This window comes from Labrus mixtus, chromosome 10 (assembly GCF_963584025.1).
Source record: "Labrus mixtus chromosome 10, fLabMix1.1, whole genome shotgun sequence".
NCBI classification, from domain to species: domain Eukaryota; kingdom Metazoa; phylum Chordata; class Actinopteri; order Labriformes; family Labridae; genus Labrus; species Labrus mixtus.
The window spans coordinates 25573612-25596809 of NC_083621.1; the positions used below are offsets into that span (position 1 = coordinate 25573612).

Consider the following 23198-nt stretch of genomic DNA (forward strand, 5'->3'; position numbering starts at 1 on the left):
GACGAAAATATCGGCCGATATTAGCATATCAAGTGACGACTGGTATCTAATTTTATCACAGATATTACTAGATTTATTTACCAGTCAAATAGCATTTCATTTGAGTTTCATAGAATTACACGAGCAGTTCTCTGTCTGGCTGCCACCAGCAGGGGGCGCTATATGGATTACACCAAGCATTATCACAATCCAGAGTGTCAAATGGTGATGCACTTACATACACAGTTACTTCCCATTTGAGTGACCATCTTTTCTTCATTATATTTCTTTTCCACAAGTGTATACCTGCATCTGAGGGATTAACAGTAAACATGTGTAAATCTATGTCTATCAATTTCTACAGATCGAACATAGATCTAAGAAAGATATCGGCCGATATATTGGTATGGTATCACATTTTTCTCTCACCATAATATCGACATCGGTATCGGCCTCTAAAAGCACACATCGGTCGGGTCCTAATTATTATTCTAACATGTTAGCACAGGTTTATGTCAACATAACTGGCTGGTTAGCTCTTAGTGTTTCTCATACTGAATATTTGTTTTGTCCTTTGCAGAGAAGATGGTGAGCTTTTAGTGGAGAGAAGACTTGGTGTTTCAAATTAACCTCCTTGTTTTGTTTACCTGCGGGTTCCACATGTTTAGCTTCATAAGTCGGCTATGAGCTACTCCTCTCAGAATTTATAGCTCCTATAACTCCTCTCATCTAAAAATGATCACTGCTGACTCCAGAAAAATAACCTGGCCTTAAGCGTTCTTCAAGCTATCAAAATGCCAGTCAACAAATGAATACGTAACCTCCTGGTGGCTTTGTCAACATCCTGTATACGGTCTTTTATATCTCTTCACAGACCTCCTGCTAATGTTCCAAGGAGTGTGCACAAACACAGCTCAGGGTTCATACTCTGAGGATAGTCTGGGCTATGCCAAGTGAACAAAGATAAACAGAAGTGTGAAGACCGTGTACTTACCGATGTTGGAAATGCTGTATATTGCAGCTTTGAACTGAAATTAAAAAAACTGTTCATAAGATTACACAAAGCATTGTGTATATACAAAGATACCAGTGGCATCCTGTTCCTTCAGTTTATATTCACAAAAAAAGATCAATAGGCACAGTTATCTGTATAAAAGTTGACTTTATGAAGCACAGACTTAAACTCAGTAAATACGTCCTTTACATAGTGTGAGCATCCTGTCAGAAAAGTTCCAATATACAAACAAAAAAGCAGACCCAACACCGACATCAAAGTGCCAAGGTTGTACTTATTTAAATAAACATATAAACAATCCTATAATACAGCACAGACCTACCCTAGAACATCGGGAAACACTGGTTATCACAACAGCCAAAGTGACTATAAGGGGGCAAGTCTCCGTGTAAGAAAGCATTTATTCATCCAAACAGTTCAGCTTTATAAAAAAAAGGTACTTTCTTTTGAAAAACTCAGCTCCACTTCAGCATTTTAGTCTCTACAAGCATTCAATTCCAGGATTCCAGTTGTGGTTCCAGGTTACCAGCTCAGTCTCAAAAGGATCCCAGGCCTCATTGGAAACTATAAATGTGTTATACGCTGTGACAAGCGGAGATGTTACTGTTCATACTGTCTATATCCACCAGTCCAGTTCTGTGGATATACTTCTGAGCCACACTGGGACAGAGGAGGAACTACACTTACTGATCTACAGTTGTGTCATAAGCAAATTACATAAAAGAGAAATGTGTGTGTGTTTAGTTGGGTCTGTAAATATTAAGGTGCTCATAAATAGCAGTACCACCATCCCTCCCACCACATCCCCTACTTCCTAAAATTACAAAAAGTTCTCGTCCAATTAGAAACAGGCTTAATATGACATGTTCTGCTACGCTACCATCCTCTCTAAGATTTTGGGAAATAAGTGCAAGCTTCCTCAAAAACATCTTATTCTCTAAACACAAACACTAGTTGATTTCCAATATGAGGCCATGCCAGCTACTTCTATGTTTTTAAATTGGAACAAGATATTTGTTGGATCTGTTTCAGTTCAATATACAAATGTTATCAGGAGGAGAACGGCTGCCTGAGGGCTGAAGATGCTTTTGATCCAGGCCTGATTGTGAAGGCTGTGTTGTTCAACAGAAGACCATTGTATTGTTTCCTCACCAAACATGCTCAATAAAGTCCTGTGAAACATTTTCTGACTGCTGTATTTACTCCCCAATGCCAACAGCTTCAACATCTTTTCACTGGAACCACCTCACCTTGCATGCCATTGAACAAGCCTGCGCGCGCGCGCACACACACAGTCACACACACACAGTCACACACACACACACACACACACACACACACACACACACACACACACACACACACACACACACACACACACACACACACACACACACACACACACACACACACACACACACACACACACACACACACTTCTCAATCAGCTCAGTGCACATGTTTTTGGTATAAATCGAAACATGGCACAATTAATTTATTTAGCCACATATTATTCTTTTCAGTTCAGGTTTAAGTTGTAAAAAAAAAAGAAAATAGTAATTGAATACATGTGAATATTTGGAGCACAGACAGCTTAAAACAAACACAAGGAATATACTTGATTGCTTTGTAAAGGAGGTGACTTACACACCCCAATCTCTCAACAAGTAGGCACTCCACCTCCAGTCTCTGTAGAGAAACAGCATATTGAACAATTCAAACCAACGTTGTTCCACTTGGCAGCTCGTTCACAGGTACATATAAATGAGACTGAATGCATGTCAAGAAGGAAATGCTGAAAAAGAGTAAGCATGCTCTACTGCTGTGAATAAAGGATTGAAGGAATAAATAAATAAATATGCTATACATGGCAGGGACTTGGTCCTTCTTAAAGGCTCTTATCAAGAGTTTCTGAAACTCCGATAAGAGTATGCTGTATCATAAACACGTCACACTCCACCCGTACTGTAGGTCCTTGTGTTTTGTTAGGTGCGTAAACGAGAGAAATAAAAGGCCAAAATGCTACAGTAGTACCATCTCTTTCCGAGACACTGCCTGACTCATGGACTGCATGACGAGGACAGGACAGAGAGCACAACGGCAAAGCAGCCGTCTCTCTCTCTCTGTGAGTACTATATCCGGCCTTGAATTAATACTTTTTTATGACTCAAAGTTCTGCTCATAACAAAGAACACATTTGAAATAAAGAAAACTGCATTGCTCTGAGATTCATTTCAAAATAATACTGATGATATTTTCATAAATAGGGATCACAGTTAAGATGAATGTAATGTGCAACACTAAAAGTTCAAAGAAATGAGTCTTGGCAGGGTCACTTGTTGAGTATCAAACATTCGGTCTACATCTTTATCTATTGCTTATAGATAGCAACTCGTTCCTCACCATGGTAAAAAAAACAATCTGGGAAGGATTATGTATGGAAATCTCTCTTATTGCTGCCAACGGTCAGCAATAAGAGAGATTGCAATAACAGAAGCTACAGAGAAAACAAAAACGAGAAAATACTACGAGGAAAGCCAGATAGAAGTGGGAGGATCAACTGCAGGATGTTGTTTAGTGGGTTGTGGTCTCTGGTCTTCCTTCCTTGCCTCAGCTCCTGTGTCCTAGGGCAGCTGCCCGCCCATTGAGCCCACCATGAGCCTGACTGATGGACGGAGATGACTGTGTCTTGCGGAGGAGGCTTTCCCGGCCAGCCAGGCCACCCTCAATGATCAGGCCACCCATCACGCTGGCCTCAATCTTCTCAAGGTCATCCGTCTCTGCACAGAGTTTGGCCTGCAGGAGGTTGATGTACGTTTCATACCTAGTTTTCTGCTCAGAGAGGAGACAAGGAGAAGGAGGAGAAGTGAGAATATAGACAAGAGAGAAAATGAAACAAGATTTATTACCTGATTTTATATTGTTTAGAATAGAAATGTACATCTATGCTGGCTTGACATTTTTGGACAGAGGTTGTGTGAAATGTATTCCTTAATATCATTCAAGTGTTAATCCAATGATTTACAGTTCAGGACGCCTAAAAAGAAGCTTTTCATGTTTCCATTTCAATGAAGTGAATTTTGCAAAAGAGAGTGTAAAATAAAACACAATTATGAATGATGATTGCATTGATCTGACATATTGTTTGTGTCCCCATAAAACCCTCCAGACAAATTAGCTGAGGATGTATAAAGCCTTTACCTCGTACGTGAGGTAGTGCTCTTTGAGCCGGAACTCCTCCCACTCACGGCTTTTGGGGTCAGCTGAGGGCGAGTTTTTCCGGTGCTCTTCCAGCTCCAGGCTCATCTGCTTCAGCTTGCTCTCATGACTCAGCAGCTGCTCCCCCTGCACCAATCACAGCAAGGAGAAAAAACCGAGAGATACCCCAAACAGCCAATCAGATACCGGCAGACACAAATAGAAAATGTGTTAAGTACCCAACCCTGCTCAGAGATTTTGAAGAAGGATTTTGCATACTGTTGTATTTTCTTGTAAGAAAAAGCATCAATCATTGCCATAAAGTACTGACAGTATTAATATATGTTTCATGATTAAAATGTGACATATAGTGCAATGGCTGTGCCTGCTCCTGTGGGTGTGTGTGTGTGTGTGTGTGTACCTGTTTGAGTCTGGTGGAGGAGGATGGCAGAATAGGCCGACAGAACTTCTTCATGGAGCCGATAGCAGCAGGAAAGGCCGGAGCAGAGAACAGGGCTGCGACCAGATTTATCCTGAAGATCCAAGACATCATCTCCTCCTCATCACTGGAAGGAGAGCCGGGTAGAGCAAAATGCCAGAGATAGAAGGATGAATCATACATTTTTCATTTAAAGTTTATTTAACCAGGAACAACTAATTGGGATTAAACTGTAGCTCAGACTGTTGTTGTCACAGCAGCCCCTACCCCTTTATATGTCAGCCTAAATACCACCTGTGACTGCCAAACTCTGCATAGGAGGAGGCTACGTAGCATAATGGGACAAAAATATATATTTAAAATGAAAAACTCTAAATTGCATGAATCGTGTTTTTCTTCTAATGTCTACCCTTTTGCAGCATAACTAATAATACGTAGTATAAACTGATGACTGATGATATTGTGACTTCAGTGACTTACGGAGCCTGCAGCAGGAAGACTCTCCAGTCCGAGGTTTTGAGCTTCAGTACATTGGCTTTCTTGCTGTAGTCCATGGCTCGAGTTGCTAATGCATGGTGGATCCGCACTGCATTCTTCAGGTCCACCTCTGAAATGTCAGCATCAGGCTTGTACTCATCCTGGGTAACAGAGGTAACAAACAGAAATAATGTGATGTTGAAGTCATTCTGTTACATTTAGCAGATAACTGCAGGAGTACAAACTTTCCAACAGCAGAGGGAGACAAACACATGGTAGAGCAGCCATGTCTCATTCCCTCCCTTAAAGAGGACATATTATCCACCTTTTCAAACAGTCCCCTGTGGTCTAAATGAAACATCTGTGCTGTGCTTCGGTCAAAATATAACATGAATCAAGCACCAGAGGAGGTTTGTGACCCTGTATAAACCAGCTCTCTCAGAACGCTCCGTTTTGGTGTGTGTGTCTCTTTAAATGCAATGAGCCCCCCCCTGAGTTTTCCTGTTAGACATCACTCCTCTGTAGAGAGAATAAAAATGGCGGACCTGCACAAAAGTTTTGCTCTAGGCTGGAGGTGGAGATACCAGGGGAGGGGAGGGGAGGGGATTTTTATACCAGAACCCAACTTGTGACATCACAGGTTGAGCCATTAAGAAACACTTCAGACATTTATGATCATAAAAAGCTTCATCGAATGCTGATCATTAATGACCGTCACATTTGGTAAGTGCTCTTTGATTTCCTGAAAGCTAAAACTGCATGAATCATGTCCAGTGTTCATCATAAAAGTATCTGTGTTCACAATCAGATAGTAGTAAATAATAATCAAGTCATTGATAAAAATGATCTGTATGCCTCTAACCGGGACACAGAATAATAAACAGACTGCACATTGTTCTTCATGTGCTGCTGTTTCTCATCAGGAAACATACAGACACAAAGCTCTGTTTCAGTGTGTAATCACAACTGACAGCTGATCCAGCTGTGATCAGCTGACGCCGTCATCACAAACAGACGTTCCTTCATGCGAGACGTCTTGTGTTTCTTAACACATAATTCCTCTTTGGTTCTCTACTTTGCTTCAATTGCTGGTGTCTCCATGCGTCTCTAGTGGGTGGGACTAAGACGCAAAGAAAATACGCAAGTGTGGGATGAATGGATCTATCTTAAGAGACATGGACGAACCTTCTATCTCACTCCCTCTCCAATAACACTCACACACTCACACACACGCAGCAGAGGCGCTAACAGCATCCACACAAAGACAGAAATGGAGGATGTGTTTCTATGGTAACAGAGCAGAGGACGAGATGTGGTACCTTCTGGAGATACAAGATCATCCCCTTTAAAACTGCATAGAACTTCTTCCAACCACGGCGACCCCTCGGGGCTGGAAGAGGGAAGAGTGACGCAAAAACATTGCATGATAAATGATTTGCCGCTACGGTAACTTCAGTAAAACATTTGTGAGTGTGTGTTTGTGCAAATCTGTGTGTGAAACACTCACTGCGTTTGCCGTCCATGTCAGCATGGCTCTTGCGGTTCAGTACGCCGTGTTTGTAGGTGACAGCATTTAATAGAATGGGAATGGCAATGAAAGGGTTACTGCCGTCTGTTACCCTGGCAACACGCTTACTTCCACCCTCACACTGCTCCTCCACCAGCTCTGACAGACTCTTCCTCAGCTCCTCCTCCTCACTGCACACACAAAAAAATCCATTGAGATAAAGCTGAGCGACACATTTTCAAGGGTAGCCACATCTGAAAACCTTTTCCTTCTGATGAACAGACAGGCGTACTCACACGGCCCACTCCAGCTTTTCATTCTTTATTGAGTTATACAGGACCTGTGTGGGAAGGCAAAGACGGGAGAAATTGTAAAGATTCCTTTTGTTTAGTATTTTTAACTTTATGACTTTATTATCATTACTTTATGATCGGGTGGTTGAATGAAGAATGAAGACGTATTTTAATTAAAATGTGTAGATGGGGAAAAAAACAAACAAGCTGACAGAATGGTTGGTGGCTAAACTCTCTCAGGGGGAGATCTGTACCTTTAATAAGTCTTTAGGAAAGTCAGCACCATTGTTGAGCCCGTCTAGATTGCTGATGAACTGCTGACAGGACATCTTCTTTCCGATATTCTGAGAGGAAGGAGAGACAGACACAAACAAACGGTGAGTTCAAGTTAAAGGTGAGATTGTTCATCTTTAGCAGAGCTCAGTAACCAACAGAAGTTGCACATTCATCTCCTTCAACTTAAATGCAGTTCTTCAAGAGTCCACATGGTGGCAGTATGATGCTGCTGTTATAAAATAGAAACAAAAATGATTAGGTTTGTGGCCTTTGAGTCACACTTCTTCCACCTCTGTGGAGACCGAGTTTGGCCTTCTTCACAGCAGCAACCCAACTACACAAACTACTGAGCACATTTTTTATTCTATCAATCCATCAGTCAATAAATCAATGACTCAATCACTTAGTCAATGAATCAATCAGTCACTTAGTCAATGAATCAATCAGTCACTTAGTCAATGAATCAATCAGTCAATATTTATTGTATAGTACATGTTCAGTATTTCAACGTTATCTCATGACACACAAAAAGAGCAGGTCTAGACTGTTCTCCTTGGTATAGTATCGATAGAGAACCAAAACGAATCCACCATGAGCACACAACTTAGAAACATTCAGCAGATGGCAACACTGACAAGGAAAAACTTCTAATGTTATCAAAAATGTGAATTTTAATTTTTGATTTTGAAATAATTTACTCCCTGAGAGAAATTCTGATTTACACTGTTATTTTTAGAGACATGCTTCTCACACTATTGCACTAACAGGAGCTGTGGACATGCATTAGTGGAGAGATTTCAGAGTGGGGCTGCTACACAGGGAGCGCACTAGAGCAGTTAGGGGTCCGATGCCTTGCTCAAGGGCACCTCAGCAGTACTCTGGAAGTGCCCTGGCACCTCTCCAGCTACCAGAACAACTTCCCTCCGGTTCCCAACCCAAGTCCCTACAGACTGAGCTACTGCCGCCCATAATCCCTATCTGCTGTTCACTTTCTATATATCATTGGTTGATTGATATATTTTTATTGTTATACAAAGTCTGAAATATGTCTTGAATCACAGAAGTTCCTTTTGCAACTTCAAATTAAGATAAGGAATATACATATGACATCATATTTTGTAACATAAACACAGGATCTCAAGGCCCTTCAACATGCCTTTGATCTGGGATCAAGCTTGAACCTTTATTTAAGGATGTTCTATTTTTGCTAAAAGCACATTTTTATTTGAACATCTTGATTGGAACAGATATCAATAAAAGGTTGTTTCTAACCTCTTCTCTTCTGAACAACTCTTCAGTGAGAAACAACGATTTAAAAAAATGATATACCTTTGTCTGTTCATCTTTTACTTTAGCACTATATAACATTGATTTAATACAATGACCTTAATTATATTGCTAGCTGACAAGAATGGGAAATGAGTTTAACAAAGATTTAGTTCCATAATCACACTTACCACCTGCAGGAGCAGAGAGAGACCAGGGGGCCATTTTTTGTTAGCAAGGGCAAGATGGAAAGGAGGAATGGGAATTCCAAAAGAGAGAAAAAAGGGATAGGGTTAGAGGAGGTTCATTCCCTAAAAGTACATTTGGCAAGGAGGGAAGGAGGGTCAAGGAAAAGCAAAGCACAGGAAAGCACAGGACCTATGGTACCATACGAATAGGTTACGACATGTTGCCCACACTCCTGTGCTCCAGTTTACAAGTGAATAGATGTGACTATTTGAGCAGCAGAGAGAAGAGACAGAATAAGGTCAGGAAGTAGGCCGCAGAGAGGAGAGACAGAGAGCTGAGGACGACAGAGACGGGGGGAAATATAAGACAATGACAGAAAGGAAGATCTGCATGCCTGATTGTCTTTATATTTAGTTATGCAGGACGATTAAGAGACATTTGAGGCCTGCAGAACGAGAGAGAAAGGGTGTTTCAGTACGTACATGTCCGTGTAGATCAGTGTTGAGCAGCATGAGGGCACAGGTTAATGTGTGGGCGCCGTCTGTGAGGGGAAAATACACAAAGCCAAGGTCAGCTAAATGTTTACTCATACAGATAGAATCATCGAGACAGAGATGCGTACTGTAGATACCTGCAGTCTAAATTCATCTCAGCTTGTGCTGTATTTGAATAGATTAGTTACAATGCAGTGAATATGTGATGCAGTTAGTTCTGTTCAGACCTTCAGTGAAATTACGTACTTAAAGTCAGTTAGACAAACAGGTTTTTACTAATGATAGTATACATTAACATATTGTGAAGAACGTGTCTTAATGATTCTGTAAGAATGTAATAAAGATCATCATCACTACCATCGTCATCCTCACATCTCTGACCTTCAGAGGATGGCGTGTGAGGGTTGCAGTGACAGAAGCGTCTGGAGAAATGTACAAGGACTCTCTCTCTCTCCTGGGTCTCTCCCATCAGGGGAAATGCCCTTAAGAAGTTTCTGTCAGGAAGACAAATGTTGACCGGTGAAGCATCACACCACAACTATACCACAATATGTCTGGCAGTGTGTAGAATTGGACGAAGAATAGAGTTATGACACTTTGATGGAAAATGTTATGAACCGTTACATGAAAGCCAAAGCTTCAAGAATCATCTAACAGATTGTTTAAATCCATTCGATCTTGTGTCTGTTTGCCATAGTCAGCTGTTTTCATACTCTTACATAGTACAGATATATGTAGACAGTGATGTAGAGCTGAAACAGATAGTCATCATTCAATTAATCTATGGACATGAAATTAAAAAAGATCGTTTTTAAGCAAATGTGTCAAATAAAGGATGATTCCAACTTCTGATATCGGAGAATTTTCAGCTTTTTTCATTATTATTAAACATTTTATGTGTGTGGATTTGGACATGGTTAAGTTTGACAAATCAAGACAAACAAGAGGAAATAGCCTCGGAGAAATAGATAGATAAAAACTAATCAGCAAAATATTTAAAAATCAAGCTAATGCTTTGTTAAGCACTGGGCTGATATGTCTAACCCTAATGTGATAATTAAGTCAAGATCAAGAGAACTGAAGGACAAATAAAGATGCCAGATAATTAAGAGGCAACTACAGACACCTTAATGAATCAGATTATGTGTTTATAAAATGTTGACAAGAATAAGGTTCAAATCGTTTCCAAATGAATGCAGGACTTTTAGAAGTTAGCATGTCACGTTCAGCAACAGTTGGGCTTTCTGGCTCAGTCGTGCACACACACATAATAAGGCCTCTAGGCTGAACACACGGGGGCTGAAGCAGCACTTTGAGACAGGAACATGTCAGCTACAAGGCCGTGATTTACCTTGCAGCGATCGGCCACGCTGCCTACCTGGACCCAACACGATGAGAACAAAGCTAATGCCTTGTGAAGAGGTAAAGTGAAGGACACATACACTCATGTGTATTGATGACTACATCACATACCCATCACTTCCAAGTGCTGAGTGTACATTACCTCAGGGCTCGATCCAGCGACAGGCCGGAGAAATCAAAAAAGCCAAGGTATTCGGAGGCCACCAACTGGCTGAAGTCGTTACTGCAAAGAGAGAGAGAGAGAGAGAGCGTCAACAAAGTGAGCTTGTGTTTAATATCTTATTAATACATCCACAAGATGATGGTAATAAACTACATACTACAAATAGAAATAAACTACATCTGTATATTTACATGTGTGCAAATAATGAACATGTGGAAGCAGTAAAACACATTTTCATCTTTTTTTCTGTTGTTTGTTAGTGCATCAGTAATCATGCTTTTGTTACTGTGTGTGTGATTAGAGATGCACCGACTAATTCCTCAGGAGGACTCCCTTATAGCGCAACCCAAACCTCTCAAGCCATATTGTTGACAGAATTAGAGCCTGACCAATTAATCGGCCTATTATAAGTATATCCAATGACTATCAGTATCAGATAATTCTATCACAGATCTGTGGCGATATATCTGGATTTATTTACCAGCCAATAGCATTTCATTGGAGTTTCTTTGCATTACACTAGCAGTTCCCTTTGACCAGCAGAGGGCGCTATATGGATTACAACGAGTATTATCACTTCCCAGTGTCAAGCTTGTGATGTTTGTACGCACAGTTACTTTCCAGTTGAGTGACCATCTTGTCTTCATTACATATCTTTTCGACAAGTGTTTGATAACTGAATTTGAGGGATCAATGCAATAAATGTTAATATCTATATCTATCTCTACACATCGAACATAGATCTAAGTAAGATATCAGCTGATATATCTTGGTATCAGATTTTCTTTCACTCCCAATATCGATATCGGTATAGACCCCAAAATCCCATATCAGTCAGGCCAAGACAGAATATAACAAAAACGTCTACAAATACGACAGTGGGTAAAAGAAAATAGTAACACCAGGCATTGTTTCCCAAAGAGAATCCCTTTGAAACATGCCTGCTTGATAGATTGTCCACCACAGGTAGACCTTATGTCATCCATATATGGTTTATTAATGACAAATTATCTGGCTACGACACAACATCTGTTAAACGGGAAAAAGAACTAGGTTATGTTTACGATGAGGAGGATTGGCAACATCTTTTAGAGCAATCACAGACGCTATTAATCTCGACATATCACAGATATGTGCAGTTGCATGACAAACAAAACATGGTACTTTCAGGCAAGAGGAGGAATCCTCCAGTAAGGTCAAAGCTTTTTTTGCCTCTGCTGATGGCCACCTCATGTTAGCTTGTGTGTTCGGGCTGTCACCCTGAGTTGTTTTGCTGTGGGCATGGCATGAAACATGTGGCATGTGTGAGTTAATCTGAGATCGGCACAGATATGGGATATATTTGAGAGGACCGCCCACCGATCATGGCCAGACAGGCTGAAATTCAGCCAGTTCCAATCACCTGCCAGTTAATAAGTGTCTCTCTAGTTATGATGTGTTTTTTTTACTCACTTCTTTCCCAGGTGTCTAGCCACATCACAGCGTTTGAAGCCCTCCAGGTGATAGAGGCGCTTGGCCAGCCTTTTAGCAGCCTCACTGTCGGCTCGGCAGCCATTTGTCAGAGTGTCCGTGCTACCTCGCTCCAAACGCTCCAGACTGCCCAAATCACACTCCTCTGAGTCAGACAGCACGTCTGCAAGGTTGGCATCACTGGAGGAGAGAGAAAAACACACACAGAGACACACACACACACACAATCAGGTGTTTAGGTTATAAATAAAACACATGTCCACACGCCCTCTCAATATAAACTACACAGAGGAAACTGAAGATCTCAGGATAAACTCCATTACGTTAAACTATGTGCACAAACAAACAAACGAATATCAAAGGGAGGTTTTAATGACACGTTATCACACTGACCCAGATTCCCTTTCCCCCCTCATGTTCTACTTTCATTCAGTGAATCTAAAAGATGATTGTGATGGATCTTTCACCTGCTCCAGTCTCTTCATAAAGCTCCTCTTATCTGTCAACTTCTTACATAATATAAAATTAAGTGCTGCAGTAGAAAAGGCCATATCTCAAATGTTCTCTTCTCTGCAGCAATATGACGACAATACAGTAAAAAATAATCCCCCCCCCCCCTTTTTTTATAGACGTTAACAAAGGTTTTTTTGTTCTTTTTTTGGGATGCATATGGGGGAGAAAGAATTCTCTGTTCCATGTAGCTTCAATTGCCCTGAAGACAAAAAAAAAAACAATCTCAAACTGAACAGCAAATTGTCAATTTCATGGTGATAAGTAGGCTGTCTATCGAGATAAAATGTGCATCTGTGTGACAATGAAGCAGGGCAGCTGAACAAGTAAAGGAAAGTCCTTATTCAGGCCTTCAGGAGCAGTTCAAGTAAGAAGAAGCAGTAAGAATTTCTGAACACTTAAAGACACCATTTGAAACAATCGGAGTTCATTGCCAATAAATGACTTCCAAGTCCTCATGAATAACAGATGTTGTTGAACACAGTGTGTACCCTGTTGGAAGTTAATCAAAAGCTTACCAGTGTAACGGATTAAAATAGTTTAATGTATTTCTAGGATTTGAGGACCTGTATTGAAGTGTTTTAAGTTGTAGGATCTTTCATGTTATTCTCAAAAGCAAAGAACAGCTGTTGTAGTGAATTCTGTGTAGGACATGGTCATCATCCAAAATCAATTTGAATCACCATATGTATCGTATCGTGGCCTCTGTATTGTGATACCATATCGTGGGATTGTGGGAAATACCCAGCCCTAGTGTAACGTAACATTGTCTCAAACTGAGATGAATTCAAACTGTGTTTAAAAATACTGAATCATCAGCGTCCTCCTTTCAGACTCTTTCAGCTTTTATTGACTTCCACCAGCTGGAAGGAACATGTCAAAGCACTTGTAATGTAAACAGGAAGTAACTTGAAGAATGAAAGCACAGCAGCCATCACTGCAGAGACTTAATGCAGGACACTGTTTGATGAGCTGAACAATCAAGCAGAGAGCTCACACTCTATCGCTCCGTTCAATGGTCATCAAGAGAACCGAGAGCATCACTGCAGAGTAGTAATTACTGTCCTCCTGCATATTCATTTATGACTTCCTGCGTAAGTTGATTAGGATATTGAGCTGCTACTAACTTGGACTGTATACCTCACTATACATCAGTCCTTCATGAAAAAATATTTTGTTGCTTTTGTATCACTTTTCTGTGAAGCAAGCAGATTCTTTCAGCTCTTTTTTATTTACGCTGTCTAAGATTAAAACTAAAAACCATTACATTAAAAACGTTGAAAACAAATTAGAGGAACAGCTGGCCGCAGTAGCTCAGTCTGTAGGGACCTTGGTTGGGAACTGGAGCGTTGCTGGTTTGAGTCCTGGTGCAGACCAAATCTGGGAAGTGGTCTAGTAGCCAGAGCACTGCCGAGTTGCCCTTGAGCAAGGCAGAGAGCACCCCCCACACACACACCCTCCTCCCACAAGCATCATGGGCAGCCCCCTTCACTCTGATATCGCTCCATTAGTGTCCATAAGATCCTGTTATGTTATGTGTGTGTATTTCAGCCTGTGTTTGTAGCATGTCTCAATAAGAGAGTGTAAATTTAATTTCCCCTAGCGGGATCAATAAAGTATATTCTTAACTGAATTTCATTGATCTGTTTTTTTTCTCAAATGAGCAAAAACAGCTCATCTATTTCAGCAAATGTTCTAAAGACACTGCACTTATTCACCCCTATCTATTTCCTGTGTTCAGCGTGCTTTGACATGGCACTGTGTCAGCATTCTGGCCAGTTGATTCAGACGTTTTTTACATAATCAGATCAGCCCAATTGCATTATCCTAACAAATTGAATACATTACGCACGGTTGTTGAGAGGGATATGCTGGTTACCATGGGAGCCAAGTGTTGTGTGCCACAAGGAGGAGGAGGAAAGGGATAGTACTCAACCTCAAGACTGCCTGTCATTAGTTTGTATTGTGTGGCCAAAAGCAGGTATCAGAAGAAAAGACACTGATGAAAAAGACTGACGACTACGCAAAAACAAAGTCAAAGACTTTCCATGTGAAGGCGTCAGTCCCATGCCTTCCTCCTGACTTCCCTGCTCCAGGCGAGGTTACACTCTGTTTGAAGCTGATTCACATCATCATACTTTTTATCTGGCCTCTGACCTTGGACTGATTTTCCTTTGGAGACCCTACTAGTATGTATTTCCCCAACATCACAGTTCGGAGGATCAGTGGGATGCATTAGAACCTCCAACATGACATCGTAGCTTTTTCAAAATCATTCACCCATATTGTATCGGAGCATCAGCGGCAAAAAATGACAACAAGACTGCAAATGCTGTCAGATAGCAGTTTCATTTTCAGGGAGCCTGTGATTATCCCAGAGCCAAGGGTGGGGAGTTTGTTTATCCGGAAGAGTAGGACGAGGTAGTTTGTCTGAATCTGATTAAAATGCAGTCACAGGGCTAAATTGTGCGACTCTGCCCTACCACTGCTGTCTGGCTATAATAGGCCCATCACGCACACACAAACACACAGAAAACAATAAGACAAAAAGGAATGACATATCGACATACATATTGTTGAGCCAAGATAGTTGGTGTAACTGCTGCACAAGTGGCACACAGTTAACCAATATGTCTATCTAAAAGCACACAGTCACTCGCTGTAACCTGGCTCACTCTGTGTGTGAGCTCGTCAGAGATGGAGAGCATGATTGTGCTTGCCAGTGACTCAAATGCTAATCTTTTCTGGCTGTGCAACCACACCTACAAGACGTCCTGTGTGCTAGGTGTGTTAGGATGTCTGTCCATGTCTGGGGTGTGTATGGGGGGGGATTTCTATTCTGTTATTTCACAATTTCTATTTAATTTTACACATTGGTTGACTAAGACCAACATGCAATGGACAAACACAAACGGAATATCTCCTGGTGTGTGTGTGTGTGTGTGTGTGTTCATTAGGTCATCTGCTAGGACTATTAAATAAAATCTTTGCAAAGAAAACTGTTGCAATCTTGGACTCCTGGATAGTAAGCAACAAGGACAACTCAGACACAGATACAAAGACACATCCATCATGTATCCATGTTGCTTTCCCACAGGATTTACTACCAATCCTATACCTCCAGAAGAGTTAGGCTTAAAACATACACACCTAACAAACCTGCTTTAAAATCCCTGATTTGTAAAATCATTTTCATATTTGAAGTCATCACTTTGAGCTCTGGACTAGTGAAGGCCACTACACTGACATTCTGTTAACTAAACAATATGTATTTTTATCTTTTTATAATCAAAATAATTAGAAGCAGCCCAATAGCAGCCCTCAGGCTACGTTAATTAAATCCTTGTGTATTTCTCTACGGAGTGATCAACACACGAAAAATGCGTTTATAGACCTAACTTTCTTAATAATCTTTAAGTCACGTTTAATGCAATACAGCGTACCATGAATAAAGCCCTCCTGTAGGCTACTATTGTAGAAGTAGAAAATGACTTTTCGTCAGGGTAAAGAGTTCAACTACCTTAGACTGGCTCACAATTTAATTTGCCACGCAGCATAATGTTTATGTTCCCACCCTTTATCCATTATGAGTTCTGTTTTTATAGAACCATTGAACTCACAGCAGTTGCAGCAAAAGGTCGAAGTGAACATCATATTCCTCTTTCCACATTGTCCCCTCGGGTCTTGGAAAACAGCGGATATAGGCGCGCGACGGTCCGACCGCCTCATCATCCAGTGGTCGGTAAGATCTGCATCGCCCAGCTGCTCTTTTTTAACTCACACGAAGCAACTCAGAAGTCGGAAGTCACACCATACAAAAATACAGACAACTGCACGATGCTAAACTCCACTGTAGCATTATTTCACGGTGGTGTCATCAGGCAAGGAGTGGGATTTGGCTTTTTCCTTGAACTTTCCTGACTGTCCAAACGCTCCTCAGAGGAGAAGTCAGGGGGGCGGAGCTAACGTTTGACGACCTATGCTGTTCCTAGTGGTGGTTTTACAATGACCATGTGTGTCCCAAGCAAACACTACTTCATTTTAAGAAAGACTCCGAGGCAACAGATTCTGTATTAGTGTGGAGCTGTACTGAAGTCACTATACTGCTTTCTAGCATAAAGCTATTCTAAGTTTTTATGTCCATGTATTTCTCAATAGGTTATTGTTTCAATTTGACACAACTTGGATAAGGTCACTTTATCCTAATAATTAGGGAGTAAACTAAGTGTTGAGCTCTATTTTTAAAATGAGGAAGTGGATCTAAGCTTTATGGTGAATAATAGCCTATATAAAGAGTAAATGTAACACAAGCCTACATGTCTCTGTTGTTTAATGTATTCTACCTCTGCATAAATGTTATGAATGAAGCCTATACTAATATAAGGATACATAGAAATAAAGACAAGTATCACACACAATGTGATGAAGAGTTTCACCACTACACAAAGAAACACAGATTTTTAAGGAAACAGTGACACATGGGTGCATGTGAACTTCACAATCTAATTCCTTCCCTCTTTCCTCCTTCTAAACCAGTAGAAAGAAGAATAAAAAAGCAAGGAGGGCCAGCTGCAGAGTCTAGAATAATAAAAGACTGATAGAGGAAAAGGAAAAGCAGATTGGGTCAGAGTCAGAGAGAAAAAGAAAAAATAAGCTGAGAATATTTTATGATTCCACCTTTTCTTTGAAAAGTAACTTTGACACCATTAAAGGCAGCATGTAAGACATTTGACACATAAATACAGCAGAAATCAAGTATATACTATGTCAATGTCTCTCTGAGTCATGACTGGCTACAATGAGTGAGAAGCGAGTCCACCAGCTGTGTTGTTTACATCATGTTTACATGGACTGGATGGCCTTGAGCTGTTTTAGTCAAGGACTAGAGAAAAGAAGAACAAACTCACTGCTTATTTTGATGTCACGTCAGTGTCTTTAGATCACTGTCATTATGTGTCAATTTATGTGCAATATGATGCTACGAATTAACCAAAGTGTGCTAACATTAGCATGCTAACACAACAATGCAGACCACAGGCAACTGCAGCTCGAGCAAAGGACAATTTTGTCCGCTGAATGTTGCTTAATTATGGCATGTTTTCTAACTGATAACTCCTTAGTGTGAACGTGGGTGGAGGGGGGTTGGAGGTGTGCCACTATGACAGAGGTGTCACAAACAGCGGATTGTTTTGGTTTAATGCTGGTGCTCAAGGGGGACATCTACTGGATCAAAAAGTTGCACATTCTTCCTTTAATGATGGTGTCTGGTCATCCTAGAAGTCTAACCTATAAGCCAGTATTCTGTATGTAAAAGCTCCTCTACAAAAAGGCACCAGATGGACAAAATGAACTGTAAGACACTGGAAGCTCTAGACCTTCTGGACAGTCTTGGCTGAAAAGCCTCTCCAATGTTGTGTGGAGGTTAGAGACAGTGCTAACACAATTGTTGAATACTGTTGAAGTTGATACTGGTTCCAAATTTTGTTCATCTTGTTCCTCCTGCTGTAGTCGCTGCAGATGCTGGCACTCTAAATTAGCATTGCTGTCCTCTAGGACCTGGCACGTTAGTTCCTTGAGCTCTAGGCGGAGGATATTCTCCTGAACGATGGCTTCCTGGACTGCGTGCCGACGGAGCATGTTAGGGGTATTCACCCACCACAAATCGCAAATCACATAGCAGACTCAGAGCCAGTAAAGAATAATCTGGATATGTTTCAGCAGCGATAAAGAACCACGTGTCTGTGTGTAATTGAGAACAGAAAGGAGAAACGACTCAGTGTGTGTGCAAGAGAAATATGAGCGTCTCCATATCTGTGTCACTGAGCGAGCATTAGGATAAATGAGCGTCATGCACATCTTTGTTTATGCACACATGCTGGTGGCCAGTGTGTTGTTAACATGTGTACCTTCCTGCACTGTGTGTGTGCACTTCAAGTGTATATGAAAAAGATTAGTGCACACTGCAGAGCTGCTTCTCTGATGTTGACACAACTGCGCCTGGCTTTGATGTTCTCTGCTTGGGTTTAGATCTGGTAGGTACTGTATGTAAAGGGAAGGAACACACACTCGGCAAGTTTCCCATGCAGCTACCATACATTCAAACGTGCAGTAGATGCACATGTGTACAAAAGAGAAATACATGCACATGTGAAGAGAAATTAATACAACACTTTCCTTGCCCCTATATTAAATTGTGCTCTGATGGGACTCAGAGCATCATTTTGCTGTGAGCCCGTCTTCTTTCCCCTTAGCATTTCCTGATATGTGTCTGTTTGTTTGCTTCACCATTGTCATTTAAGCAGCATTCAACTAGTATCCAAGTCTGTGGTAGATCTAGATGGTTATATACAGTAGCTAGCTGCTAAACAGACAGACAGAGAGTGTTCCCTGGGGGTTATTGGCGGCCTTCATAGATTATTGTTAAGCTTTAACCTAACCGAGGCCTGCAGGGCACAGAGGGACACAACTGTAAAAGTAACACATAGACTACCTGACCAAAAATACAAACATGATTAAATTAATATTTGTCAGTTATATAACTAGTGCTCAATGGTAAAAAGAGCTAGGGAAGTGGCAGCCACTATTGGACACTCTGTGGAGCTGCAGCTTGGTCTTGTTAATTTTCCATCTCGTCAAACCGACGCATTAACATCATCTGATCACAGCAGAATAACTTAGATATTAAGATATACTGTAAGTATACTGTGTAAGGCACTTACCAGCAATCACTAAAACCAGCATGGTCTTTGTCAACACTTAGCTTACGTGATGTTTATATATATATATCTACCAGAGCATCCTTCCCCATACACTGCAGCCAGGATAAAAGTCTAGACAAGTACAGACATCTAAATGTGTTTCTGAAGGGGCTGGGCTTATAATGTCAATCCATCAGGATCTCATAAGTACAAGATCTGTTCTCGATTTCTTGGGTAGGGACCTCATTAGATCTGAATCTCGTAAAGTGATTAGCAGTCCAATTAAAATTTTCTTAAAATGCGGTAAATGTTAATGTGCTTCTGTTGTAATCCAACCTACATATAGTATAAACAAACTTGCTTAGTGTCCGTGTTCAAAGCTGCACATCTTGCAAGCAAAACATTGGCTCATTAGCGTTACCAATATGGGTATAATAGCATGCTGATGTAAGCATATAACTCAAAGCCCCTCTATGCTCGTGCACTCTTGAGAGTCAGTCCAAGAAACATAACAAGAAGGGTATTTTAACTATTAGCATGTAATAACCTTGCTTTTCAAGCTACAATTTAATTCAAATAGAATAGAATAGAAAAGCATTTCTATTAAAATAATGCACACTCCTTCAGAAGATTACAACCAGAAAAATATGTGCTTCAACTTGAATTTGTTTTGGAAATGGCATTTACCACACTGTAATTTGTACGATATTTGTAAATATCTTAAAATCACCAGAGGAATAGACTGCTGTGAGTGTATTTTAAAGTATCCCTTTACGGCTGATAGCAGATGTACAACACACACACACTTAATCCAAGACCCTGCTGGCTAGAGGAGAGCTGAAGACGATGATGTCATGACATAAACAATAGCTCATTCAGCTTGGCACTGGCAGTCAGGAAGCAAGACTGTGCTTTAAGGACAACATCTGAAGACGAGGGGAGGAGTAAGAGAGGGGTAAGAGAGTCTTAAATCGCTGTGGTAGCACCAAGAAAGTCTATAAACAAATCCTGACAGCCAGATAATCATGTTTTAGTTCCTTACATCTATTTGGCGTTCTAGCAGGTCAGTTACGAGCTGTATAGTAGGGCTCCATCTAGAGCTTTTGCTGTAGTTTATGTTACATGGCTTTTCCCATGTGGTTCCTGTTACCGAATCCCTCCTGAGGGGTTCCACATGTTCTTCCTGTATCTTTGTTATTGCTGATAAGGTAGTAAAAGACAGTCTTGTCAGTTGTTTCTGTATTCCCCCGGTTCCTTGGACTCTATGCATATCATGGACAGGAAGCATGAGATGTAGATCAAAGTGTTAAATCAAAGTGTGTCATATATAACAGCTTCCTATCTTAGGTTAAGTAAAAACAGACTAAGTGTTTGTCGCTTGAGTGAAAAAAGATTTCATTAGTTCATGGCTACAGTTTAAAAATGTGTGGCAGACCAAATCCTTTCAGCTCATCAAAGACCTAATGATGATATAAGAATATTTTTTGTAATTGTATTGTAGTTATCCTTCAAGCCCCTGTAGGATTAAAAATTCAGACTTTTGCAGCTTCTATTGGTCATTTGAAAAAAAGACTGCTCTACAGTAACATCTTAACATGTAAAAAATGGTCTTCTTACCTGACAGAGTTGATCATGGCTCCACAGCCTTCAATGGCTCCCTGGGAGTCTGTATGATATCCATTATGAATGGCCCAGCGCCCGGGCTGGCTCAACACAAACTCGGACCTGCTCCCTGGTATGGTGGTTCTCAGCGGGCTTCCTCCTACTCCAGCTCCAAGAGCAATACTCTCTCCAGCTGTGAGTTCACTACCTGGGGACTCTGGTCCAGCCTCACACCCTTCTTGCTCCTGAACAGTTTCCAGCTCCAGCTCAAGTGGTTCAGGTCCCTGAAACAGCGCCCTCTGCTGGATAAGAGGTGTTAGTGGCGCCTCAAAACTGACACAGCTGTCTGTCTCATCCGTGAGTGACAGAACATCCAAGGAGTCCAGGCTGCTGTAGCAGGTCCCGCCCCTCAGCAGAGCAGACTCTACAATGCGCTCAAAAGTGGAGCTAAAGCCGTCTTTGTTGTCCACCCTACCTTTTTCCCTCTCCTCCTCTTCCAACTCCTGATCGTCTTCATCCTCCTGAACATCAACTTGCTCAACAATCTGTTCAAACACAGAGCTGAAGCTGTCCTGATTTTCTGTCACTTCTCCGTCTTTATTTACGTCTTCCTCTTCTTCCACTTCTGTGTCCGCCTGTTCCACTGTTGTCTCAAAGTTTGAGCTGAAAGCGTCCAAGTGTGTATGAGTCCCCCTCTCGTCTCCTCCTTCGTCCTCCTCACCTGCTTCATCATCCTTCTCATTTCCACCTATGCCATTTGCTAGTCTGTTAACATGGAGAGAGAAAAGTGTGAAATTATCTCCACCACATAGCTCAAACATATGAATTGCAAAGCACATGACTCATACTTATTGTTGATACAATTATTTATTCTGAGAAAGAACGCAGAATTGTAAAAAAGATCAGCCGGAATTTCATTTGCCAAACCTTCATGATTTTGAATATTTTGTTCATAAGAATATGAATCTATTAAGGTGCTCTGCTTTCTGTACTGATGTAAATAAAAACACAAGCGATAAAACACAAACACATTAGCAATTAGAAAGATCTTAAATATCACATATTTCAATTTATCCAAATATCTTCACAGTAAACCATTTGATAACAAACATATTTCTTCTGGCACATTCTTAACTTGACTTTTTACATTTTAATATCAATTGGTTTAGTCATTCATTTTGCTATTTGAAAGTTAGACCATTAATTATTAATTTAAGCCTTTTACTATTAATTTGTGGAATGCTAATTTGGCAAATTATATACAGAGAAAACACTTTTAACATTTTAAAAAAAATCCAGTGGGGAAAATGTCACTCTGTTTTAATAAGACCAGAAAACATGGACACAGTCTTCCAAACCGCAAGGACAACCTTACACACGAAGGCTGAAGGAAGTTGTGTGTATTGTAAATCAGTCTGCTTATCAAGAGCAAAGTTATGAAAAACCATTGATTAAGTTGATATAATATCTTGAATATATGGATATTTGATGAAAGTATGGAGGTTGACTTTTTGCTGGATCTGACTGGACACTGGTAGTTCTAACTTTCAGCACACATTGACATCTAAAGTTAAAGTTTAAGTTAAAGGAAAGCAACAAATGACATGTGTCAGTAAAAATAAGTTGATGAACAAACCTTCCAGCCTGTTTGGGGGGATTTGCCTCCTCAGTAGATAGTAGCATTTCTTCATCTTTCTTCCCCTCCTCTTCTTCTTTCATCCTCTCCTCTTCATGTCCAACCTCCTCCCCAGGTGAGCTTACCTCCATAACCTCCACACATCCTTTCCCTCCCATCCCCTCCTCCTCTCCCTCCAACCCTCCCGCTGTCTGTGGATCCTCATCACCACTGTTATCTAACCTTGCTTCTTCCAACTCACCTTCCCCTTCCTCATCCTTCACCTTCCCCTCTCCCTCCCCAGTTGTCTCCCACTGTGCCTCCTCCTCTCCTTCTCTGGTCTCTACTTGTTGTTTTCCTTCCTCTACCTCGTTCACTGCCCCGGCCCCCTGCTTCTCCTGCTCTGCCTTGTTCTGTGTTTCTGCTAAAGTGTCAGTAAAGGTGGCTGACTCTGCGTTCACTGGGTTTTCTGGTGGAGTGGGAGACGGCAGAGCCTGCCCCTCCTGGGTCATGATGCTCCTCACTTGGGGTGAGGTTGCTTTAGATCAGCAACCAGGGGAAACCTCTGCAGAGAAAAAGAAACAGTGATGTTTGAATTGAAGACTGTGTTGCATTCTTGTGTTAAATAAAGATGTATTTGTAAAT

The 23198-nt window shown here is 41.0% G+C and overlaps 1 protein-coding gene across 2 annotated transcripts in view; it reads right to left on the reverse strand.

Annotated features, from left to right (window-relative positions):
• Positions 1-1121: 1121 nt before the first annotated feature.
• The window catches only part of psd2 (pleckstrin and Sec7 domain containing 2), a 29508-nt gene continuing 7431 nt past the window's right edge, over positions 1122-23198 (reverse strand). Inside the window, exons 2-15 of one of the 2 annotated variants that reach the window (XM_061048842.1) lie at positions 22575-23118; positions 20954-21703; positions 12111-12308; positions 10638-10718; positions 9515-9627; positions 9122-9180; positions 7163-7252; positions 6912-6955; positions 6616-6806; positions 6428-6498; positions 5112-5269; positions 4614-4758; positions 4196-4339; positions 1122-3826 (exon numbers count right to left, since the gene is read on the reverse strand). In XM_061048842.1, coding sequence (XP_060904825.1) covers positions 3605-3826; positions 4196-4339; positions 4614-4758; positions 5112-5269; positions 6428-6498; positions 6616-6806; positions 6912-6955; positions 7163-7252; positions 9122-9180; positions 9515-9627; positions 10638-10718; positions 12111-12308; positions 20954-21703; positions 22575-23065 — 2757 coding nt within the window. In that variant the 5' untranslated portion in view covers positions 23066-23118 and the 3' untranslated portion in view covers positions 1122-3604. Of the gene's footprint in view, positions 3827-4195; positions 4340-4613; positions 4759-5111; positions 5270-6427; positions 6499-6615; positions 6807-6911; positions 6956-7162; positions 7253-9121; positions 9181-9490; positions 9628-10637; positions 10719-12110; positions 12309-20953; positions 21704-22574; positions 23119-23198 lie in introns of both variants that reach the window. The other variant, XM_061048841.1, reaches the window with a different exon arrangement.